At 32.8% G+C, this 10,609-nt stretch overlaps 1 protein-coding gene across 1 annotated transcript; it reads left to right on the top strand.

The window, feature by feature from the left end:
- The first annotated feature begins 2,099 nt into the window (after positions 1-2,099).
- On the top strand, positions 2,100-8,273 carry LOC121378342. The gene is made up of 3 exons (XM_041506474.1): positions 2,100-2,253; positions 5,550-5,792; positions 7,678-8,273. The coding sequence occupies exons 2-3, from the start codon at positions 5,586-5,588 to the stop codon at positions 7,789-7,791; spliced, it is 321 nt and encodes a 106-aa protein (XP_041362408.1). The 5' UTR covers positions 2,100-2,253; positions 5,550-5,585; the 3' UTR covers positions 7,792-8,273.
- The last annotated feature ends 2,336 nt before the right edge of the window (positions 8,274-10,609 follow it).

Genomic DNA, 10,609 nt, shown 5'->3' on the forward strand with positions numbered 1-10,609 from the left:
GTAAATAAACAGAGCCGTGTTAGCCTACCATCAATAAATGTCAGTCTATCCATTCAACATGTCGGCAGATCTGCACCAATTGACGAACAGTAAATACTAAAGTGTCGTAAACTCCGCAGTGTCACAGGGTTGTATCCTACATGCATGGCAGTGCAAACATTCGTGCGAATTACATCATGGGGAGTGGATGTTAAAAAAGGTTTTGAAAAACAACACACAAGTACAAAAACAAACCATACAATCCAGTAGAACATCTGTTAAATTAAACGACTTCTGGAATATTATTATATGTCACTTTGGTTTTGTAAATGAATAAATATACTTAAAAAGAAATAAAGTTGTGCAATACTGTGTGATGCAATGAAAGAAAGAGAGAGAGAGAGAGAGAGAGAGAGAGAGAGAGAGAGAGAGAGAGAGAGAGAGAGAGAGAGAGAGAGAGAGAGAGAGGTAAAGAGAGAGAGACAAAGAAAGAAAGATAGAGAAAGAAAGAGAAAGATATATACTTAAAAAGAAATAAAGCTGTGCAATACTGTGTGATGCAATGAAAGAAAGAAAGAGAGAGAGAGAGAGAGAGAGAGAGAGAGAGAGAGAGAGAGAGAGAGAGAGAGAGAGAGAGAGAGAGAGAGAGAGAGAGAGGTAGAGAGAGGTAGAGAGGTAAAGAGAGAGAGACAAAGAAAGAAAGATAGAGAAAGAAAGAGAAAGATATATACTTAAAAAGAAATAAAGCTGTGCAATACTGTGTAATGCAATGAGAGAGAGAGAAAGAGAGAGAGAGAGAGAGAGAGAGAGAGAGAGAGAGAGAGAGAGAGAGAAAGATAGAGAAAGAAAGAGAGAAAGATATATACTTAAAAAGAAATAAAGCTGTGCAATACTATGTGATGCAATGAGAGAGAGAGAGAGAGAGAGAGAGAGAGAGAGAGAGAGAGAGAGAGAGAGAGAGAGAGAGAGAGAGAGAGAGAGAGAGAAATAAACAAATAAATAACCACATGCAAATTTTAGCAAGTATTATACCACTAACGTCAATTATTTTACCCTAACCGTCTCATAATAATAAATGCATTGATAAACACGCCTATTCACTATTTCCTAATTTATAAGTATAACTTTTTTTTTAAAGATGAAGAAGTAGGGATTTTTTCCCTCATACAAACGTGTACTTAACTTAAAATAATATATCAACAAGTAATCGAGCAATTAAAATCCCCCTCCCCCCAAAAACCCCACCAACAAAACACAAAAAACCTACAACAAAACAACAACCAACAAACAAACAATAACAAAACAAAAAAACAAACAACAAACCCACACCCACACACACACACACACACACAAACAACAACAAAACAAAGAAAGAAAGAAAAGAAAGAAGAATAAACTAAAGAAGAAAAGGAAACAAAACAACAATAAAATTCACCATTTATGGTTTTTATAATTGTTTACATACTTTTATATCAGTTGCTACTTAACAAGAATTAGAGTAACCATAAGATATGTAAGTGTGTTAAATACTATGTTGCTTTAAGCGCTCGTTTGTTATTTAATAATGTAGTTCAGTGGCCTCTTTGTTTCCTACACGTCAGGTAAACCAAGTACTTATACTACTGGGATCGCTTATTGGGCCGTGTTCGTCAGACCAAGTGCGAGTATTATTGCGCTCCGAAAGACTTTTTGAAAAAAATAAGTTTCTTTCCTACGTAACTTCTTAAATACCGATCAGACACTGCGTCATACCCCGTCACTACTTTTACAGTCATAGTAGACTTGCCAAAGTCATTTATGTTTTAATGTGCATTTAGTAAAGTTTAAAATTGTTTTTGTTGTTAATCATCGGCTATTGGATGGGGAGGAATGCGACCACCACCGTCTAGTACACTTATGATTGGGTCTTCAAACAACATATTTTAAAATATAGTCATAGAGAGAAAACCTGGTACATTCCCCCATTAGTAGCAAGTTATTTTTTTATATGCACTATCCCAGTCAGGATAGCACATACCATGACCTTTGATATACCAATCGTGGTGTCGATCGTTCAATACATTCATGTAATTTGAGTAATGCAAAGTTATATTTGAAAAACAAAAGCTCAAAGAAAAACTCGGCGTAAGTCTAGCTCGAGAAACGGGTAGATCTGTAATCGGGTATAATCCAGTTATTAAGATTTCAATCTTGGTCAGTTGTGGCGAGTGTTGCCTTGACACGATCACCGAACCCAAGCATTGGCTCACTGTTTCAGGATTTTGCAACGTGCAGGTAAAAGAATTTTAGCATCGTGTTTCCTATACTATAACCATGCTGTTAAATACCACTGCCAGTAGTATTTAGTAGTTCACTTTAAAGAGATTTCTTAAGTTTGCTGCTATATTTACGTGTCTCCGATAAATATAGCCTTTTTTATGACTAAAATCACATATATTAATGCATTTTCTTCTTTAAAATATCAGTGTATGTACAAATGTACATCTGTTTTCTGGTCCTACCAATTAACTTGTATACCTTTTTGTCGTCGGGATTATTGGTGGTGGTGGTGGTGGGGAGGGGGTAAAATCAAGTTAAGCTACTTACAAACATCATGATTATCAGAAGTCTTGTATATGTATGCATGTATATACATGCATGTATACACATAATACAGTAAAGAAATATATTGTATTTAATATGCAATCTTAGTCATTAAAAGGGGTCTGTTGAAACACATTACTATATAGAGCAAAATTAGAACGGTATGATCATGTAAATAAAATATTAATAAAGTTGCTGGCGCAGAGAGAGAGAGAGAGAGAGAGAGAGAGAGAGAGAGAGAGAGAGCGAGACAGAGAGAGAGAGAGAGAGAGAGAGAGAGAGAGAGAGAGAGAGAGAGCGGGGGTGGGGGTGGGGGGGGGGGGTAGAATGCCGAATGCTGCGAGGCTCCACCGAGCGGCATTCCATATTCGACCTGAGCAGGATAAAGCCCGTATCTTAAGACAGTAGCCGGTTATTCAATTTATCCTGCAATCCTATATAATTCGAAAAATTAATTCAATTAACCATGTTATTACACATCTTTACCGTGTTCTAGGGTAGTAGGCTCACTGTTGAATGCCTTATCGCCTACGATATCTATGCCCCAAACTAAAATAGTTCTTAAATAACAACAATTTATTTCTTATTTTTGTAACAAAAATACTCGTAGAAACTTTAAAAAAAAAAAAAAAAAATCAAAACCATTAGCTAGAAATATAATAAGTAACATTTAACACTACACCAATTCCTTTGCTGATCATAACTAGTGTAAATGTAGTTCCGTCCCCAAAAAGTTTTATTTTTACCCAGTCACGTAAAACATATACATTTATCTAGTCATTGTACCATGATTTGGTGTTTTTCTCTTTGATGTCAACTGGGGTGTAACAGCAATACCATGGTATAACTGAAACTGTGCGGGTAACTGAACTGCACAGTTTTTAGGCCACACGCCCCTCACAGACGCGTCAATCATGGTACGATACTAATCCAGAAAATTACCGACCTCTGACTTTATTGAGTTGTTTTGAGAAATTACTTACCTCGGTTATAAACCTTAGGCTTACAAAATATATTGAAGAAAATAAAATTCTTAATAAGGTGCAAGCGGGATTTCGAAAAGGTTATTCAACAGTAGACAATATGTTTGTGTTACATAGCATAATTGATATTTTAAAATCGTCAAAGAAAAAATTGTTTTGTTGTTTTATTGATTTTAGAAAAGCATTTGATAATGTTTGGCGAATTGGACTCTGGCAAAAATTTATCACTTATGGAATAACTGGTAAAATAATGACATTAATTATAAATATGTATAGTAATATTAAATCATGTATTGCTCATAATAATACAATATCTGGATTTTTCCCATGTGAAAAAGGTGTTAGACAAGGTGAAAATTTGTCGCCATTATTATTTTCTTTGTTTTTGAATGACTTAGAGACCTGGTTACAATATAATAATTGTCAAGGAATTACGGTAATGGATGTGCGATCTGATGTAGTGCTCCAAAATGGTTTAAAGTTATTGTTGTTATTGTATGCAGATGATACAGTTTCTTTTTTCTGATAATGATATTGATTTACAATATATATTGAATTGTTTTTCAAAAATATTGTGAAGACTGGCATTTAGAGGTTAATTACAAAAAGACTAAAGTATTAATTTTTGGTTTCAGGATATACAAAACAAAAGAAATTTCAATTTAATATTAATAATATTGTTATTGACATAGTTGATAGTTATATGTACCTTGGAATTAAGTTCAATAAAAATAGAAAGTATACCCAAGCTATAAACATTTAAGTGAACAGGCTTCTAAAGCAACAACTTTTTCCTTATTAAGAAAATCTAGAAATATCAGTTTGCCATTAGATTGCATTTTTAAAGCTTATGATCATATGATTATACCAATTATGACATATGGTTCTGAAATTTGGGGATATAGTAATATTGATATTCTTGAACGCTTACAAAGTAAATTTTATTAAAATTTGTTTAAAATTAAAGGAAAAACACTCCTAATTATATGTTGTATGGAGAAAACAGGTAAAATGCCGATTCGTTTACAAATATATAAAAAGGATAATATCATATTGGTGTAAAATTATTTGGATAAGGATAATAAATTAATCTCTATTTTATATAAGAATTTATTATATAAATATTGTAACGGATATATGTCTCCTCAAAATACCTGGTTAGATAATGTTAAACGTATTTTAGATAATTGTGGGCTGAGTTTTGTGTGGCAACAACAAGGTTTCTCAAGTAAGGGATGGTTGATATCTTTAATAAAAACAAGACTTAAAGATCAATTTCGCCAAGAATGGAATAGTAATAAGTTAAATACCTCAAAAGGTAAAATTTATAATTGTATTAAACCGAATTTAATCAAGAATTTTACATATTTCTGCCAAAAACTGTACACTATCACTTCCGTTGCTTAAATTTTGAACTGGTAACCACTTATTACCTGTAGAACGAGGTCGTTGGAGTAACATCCCTTACTTGGAAAGATATTGTACATTATGCCAGAATGAGTGTGTAGGAGATGAATATCATGCTTTGTTTGAATGTCCTGCATTTTTGACAGAAAGAAAATTATTTAAAAAAAAAGAAATTATAACACGACCAAACTTCTATAAGTTTTCCATGTTGTTGCAAGAGAAACGGCTGTCAACATTACGAAAACTTAGTAAATTTGTTAGTCTTATAAAGACAAAATTTAGAGATCAACAGTAATTAAGTTTATTATTTGTAGCAGTATATATTATATGTATGTACAGTATGTTATACATGTATATTGCCACCATCCACCTTGGCACATGTACCACCGTTGGTGGTCTTTATGTGAATAAAGAAGAAGGTACAAAACAGTTATTATGTCATTGGTGTTGATTCGTTAACTGTCTCGTGCCGCCGTCTAAAAACAGTTAACTCGTCAAAACCATGATATAACTATTACTTATATCTTGCTAATATACTGTATATAGTGATTACAGGATAAAATACATGTACTTTTTTTTTCTTCTCAAAATCTACAGGGCCGACAACTCTTGATTTACTAACGCAAAACGTCCATGGCTCAGACTGATTCAGCATCTCGACCCTGCAGCAGACAGCCGTGGGGGACGATCATAAAACCAGATTTCGGTCTGGGACACCAAAAGCTGGATGACTACCAAGTCAGTCAGATGGTAGAGAGGCTGTCTCAAGTTCCAGAGGCGAAAAAAGCCTCATGGGACAGGCCAAACAAAGATATGACACAGGAGGAAATAAATGAGATGGTAAGTTATGTATTCTGTGCTATAAAAGTTTGGTGGCGTCACCGTGATCGTAGGCTTAAACCTACTGGGTTTATTTTAAAGCATAAGCCCTCGGCTCTCTGTGATTGTGCAAAAGATGATCAAACACCCCAAAACTTCCTGTCCACTCTATAACAGAGACAGGCAACAAACCTGGCATATGAGTACTACGATGGATGACAAGCTGTGGAGCTTTGCAAAAGATCTACGCCTGACAGCTTTTTTTTGCGACTTTCACGGGACAAAGGATATAATACAACCAATCGAACGCTGAAGAAGGAGGATTTTAGTTTTCCCAGAGTCCAAAAAATAAAAGCCACGTGCCAGGACAGAACAAACAAAGATATGACACAGGCGAAAATAAATGACATGTAAATTAAAATTAAAATTATTATTATTATTATTATTATCTTAAATGACATGGCAAGTTAGATGCTATGCTATACGCGTTTGGTAGTGTCACTATGGTCGTATGGGGTTTATTTTATTGCTAAATTTGTAATATGATGTTATTTTAATTCAATTTGTTATATATTATATTTTTTAACAGAATAAATAGAACTTTGGTTTTTGGAAATTATTTAAAAACAGGAATAAAGTACAAAGTTAAAGAAATACTCAGAACAGTGTGTTACATCGTTTCTATATAGGCTACATATACATGTATGTATATAAAAAAATAAAAGGTTTTTAGAGAGAAAAAAATAGCTGGGTAATAAATAGAACAACAAACTCGCTACCAGTTATTATTAAATTCATGTCCCTCGTGAAATAATTTTCATTTGTCACTCGCTAAAGCTCGGGACATAAATTTGATAATAACTGGTAACTCGTTTATTATCCTCTATATATTTCATACAATAGTCATAAAATTGTATGAAATATACATTTGACCCGTTTAAGAAATGACCCGTTGTAGATAAAATATCGTGTCCAACATATGTGACGTGTAAGTTAACCTGAAACTGATCACTGTGTGACGCGTAAGTTAACTACCGCACCAGTTCCGTAAATATACTTTAAATAGTTGGAAAAGATGTTTTTGATTGAGGATATGCAAGAAATAGAATACTACATTCGTGTCTGTTAAAGGGATATTCCTGAGTTTGCTGCACTTTTTAATATGTTATCGACCAACAGACTTTTTAACGATTGTAGGCCTAATTACATGTCAAATATATTTTCCTGCATAACATATTAGTGACTGTATATTAAACGTGTTTCTGATCGTTCTAATATTTGTACTAGCGTAAATTTCATTTTATTTCCTAAAATATTTTTTGTTCGTATGTACGAAATTATTTGAAGGACTACAAGAAACACATTGAATATACAGACACTGACATTCCAAACAAACAAATATATTTAATATGCAAGTTTAATCGTAGAAATATTTTATTAGTTGGGAACATTTTACAATGCAGCAAACTCAGGAATGTCCCTTTAAGATACCAATCATCTTACAACTCGTTAAAAAATGAACTCAACTAGCTTGCGCTCGTTAAGTTGAGTTTTCTAAAGAACTTGTTGTAAGATAAATTGTAGGCCTATCCAACGGTCACTCGTGTAGCATTGTCTACGTATTTGGGTTGGGTTTTTTTTTTAATGATGGACCGTTTTACTGCTTTAGACTGACCCAACACCGGTTCTGTCATTTCATTTACCAATTACCGCACACATCCAACTACAATATTTAAAATATAATTTGTTTTTCACAGCGAGGTTAGCACCTGGAAGGGGTGGGTGGGTTGTTAGTTCGCCTACAAGTGTATATGTGGAGGGGTGGGACAACGCATATCCTTACCGTTTCAGTTTCAATGGCTATTTTCAGCAATATGTTTACTGTGATTTGCTTCTTTTTTTTCAGTTGGAACGCCTCACAAAAGTGGACAAGAAGATAACAGACAGCGACCGTCGTGTCACTCACTCACAATACCGCAATATGGGCGTGGTCGGTTCATACGCCTGGAAAGGATTTTAAAAGTTGCATTATCAACAATAATAAATATGCCTTGTCTCACTCTCTCTTCAACCTATTACTCGAGAGATTCTTAAAATTTTCATAGATGGATAAATTATGTAATGTACATGTAAATGTATGTACTCCTGACATGTATTAAAGGTTGTTAACTTTCCTGGTGTTTTAGCTAAGATATGATCAGAAGAAAATTATTTTCTGATGACAAGAAACATTCCCAAGTGAAATTTTTATGTACAAAGTACTGTATAAACGACATGATAGCAACTCATTCATACAAACTTAGCCAAATTACTCCAGGAACCAGGAAATTGTTTTTTAAGAGGCTGAAAGACGTTTATACACATAATTTATGTTACCGTTCAAGATTCATTTGTATGCATGTGATATAATTATTCATGAAGGTTGGACTATGCAGTTTTATGTGGTAATGGTAGAATTGTGACAAAGATAAATGTTAAGTTAAATAAAAATTTAGAATTTAATATGTTTTTGTTATTTACATTTAAGAGTTACCGTAGTAACATACTGGTATTCAGATCATGGTACCTGACTACATAGGCAATAACTGGCTATTGTCTTAAAGTTATCAAGTAATACATCATAAGAAAACGACCGTATTATAGTGTATTTGATTTATTAAGTAACACAACCAATACATTTTACCCAATAACATAACGATATATGATATAATACTTGGTCAGTTGACTATACATTGTCCAATGGTCAACATAACATGATAAAAATACATGCTATATATTAAGTAAATGTATGTATATATGGAAATAAACACCCAATTGGTGTTTTTGTCAACATGTTCAGCTTGGGGATCAATATATACATATAAATAAAATTACAGAAAAATGTAGACATTCAGTCAACTTTTATTTTATCAAGAACTGGTATTGGAAAGTTTTGCACTTGTAGTTGTTATTTTTAGATCAAAAAGATAATATTTAATAAATAAAATTAAAAATGCCTTGTACCCACTGCTCCCCCCAAAAAAACAGAAAGACCAACAAATGGAAAGAAAAAACCCCCATAAAAGTAAACAAAAACAAACTGCAAAAAACCCCAAACAAAAACCCTACCCCAACAAATTGAAAGAAATGTTTAAAAAGTAAAATATTTGTATATGCCAGCTTACAAAACTGATTATAAATTTTTGTTTAAAGATTCATGTAAACTCCTGTATTATTGGACACTTAAATACATAGACATATTAATTAATACTGTCAATAAAATGCTATGTTTTTACAAATGGATAGAACATTCTTTTAAGATGGAAGGATCCACCAAAATTTTGCAAATTATACATTAAAAAAAGAAAAAAAAAGAAAAAAGATCAACAACATAAATAAATTAAAAAAATAATATTATATTCAGTTTCTACAATATGGAGTCATTTACAAGTATATATTTGTACAAGCATACAAACTGTATTCTTTCTTGTATTCTCCACCTCCTAGAAGTGAACGATAAAAAATTTAGATTTTTACAATAGTCATCAGTGTATGTTCATCAACATTTTGTTATGTTTTGGAATTGAATTTTAGCACTGATAGCTCATCCTAGCCCAGAATATGGTTTGAACTCTTGCGAAAATGGTGATGATTATGAACAACCTCTAAAGAAACATTTCAAAATAAAATTAATCCAAAACCAAGGAACCACTGCAATAAAGTAAACTAAATAATACATGAAAAAGATAAACTAAATTGTCTTTGGACTAGTATATGTGGAAAATGATCATAGCATTTACAAAACAATATGTGAGAAAAATAAAATATAAATTAGAAACCGAAAGAAAATGACTGAAAAAGCAAGAACAAATGAATATTTAATGATGATACCCCAACCTCAAACATTGGTTTTTATGTCAAAAACTAAAGAAAAAAAAGTATTATATACATTGTATATTAAAAATATTACCGACCTTAAGTTATGAAACCTGTTTTGTTTCTGAATGTGTATTATAAATGCTTAGCACTTGTAACATATAATTATAACATGCTAGCATACAAGACACACACCTGTAATGCATACACTTGTAACAAATATACTATATAAAGTAATGTTCTAGCCGTATAACTTGTATTAATAAATTGTAGCATGTGTTCACATTGTACTTTGAGAACTAGTGACAGATTCAGGAATTCTGTGGCAGTTTGGAGGGGGTGTGCACACTGCAATTATCCCTTTATATCCACACTTAAAAGCATAATGAATGTACGATAGTCACATGCTTCAAGTTATGCAGTATGAAAGGTATGCAAAAATGGAGTACTACAAATTGCAAGTCGTTACTACAAGTCACACAGTGAGAACACTGCTTTATATGTAGACTCCTGGCAAAAGTATTAAATCAAAAGACTAACATAGCTGGGTCTGTGTCATACTCTACGTTAAAACCTTCCAAAAAACACATCAGTATTTTGAATCTAAAGTCATGGGTTCATGTCCATTTGACATATACTCTTATGTCAAAACCTTCCAAAAAAACCCACATCAGTATTTTGAATCTAACAGTCATGGGTTAATGTCCACCTAACATATACTCTGTCAATACCTTCCAAAAACACATCAGTATTTTGAATCTAAAGTCATGGGTTAATGTCCACCTGACATGATATCACAGATGTAGCTCAGTTCACTTCAACAAAAGAAAGCTATAAACAGAAACCTTCAGTGTGTATGAGAGTGGAAGTTGTCTTGGTTGTAATAACACAGCTTCTACCTGGAAGACTTTAACTAGTTATATCAGACTAAAAGCTCTAACAAGTTGATACTGTACACCATTTAATGTACCACATACAAATTA

The sequence above is a fragment of the Gigantopelta aegis genome, chromosome 2, assembly GCF_016097555.1.
Source record: "Gigantopelta aegis isolate Gae_Host chromosome 2, Gae_host_genome, whole genome shotgun sequence".
Lineage (NCBI taxonomy): Eukaryota > Metazoa > Mollusca > Gastropoda > Neomphalida > Peltospiridae > Gigantopelta > Gigantopelta aegis.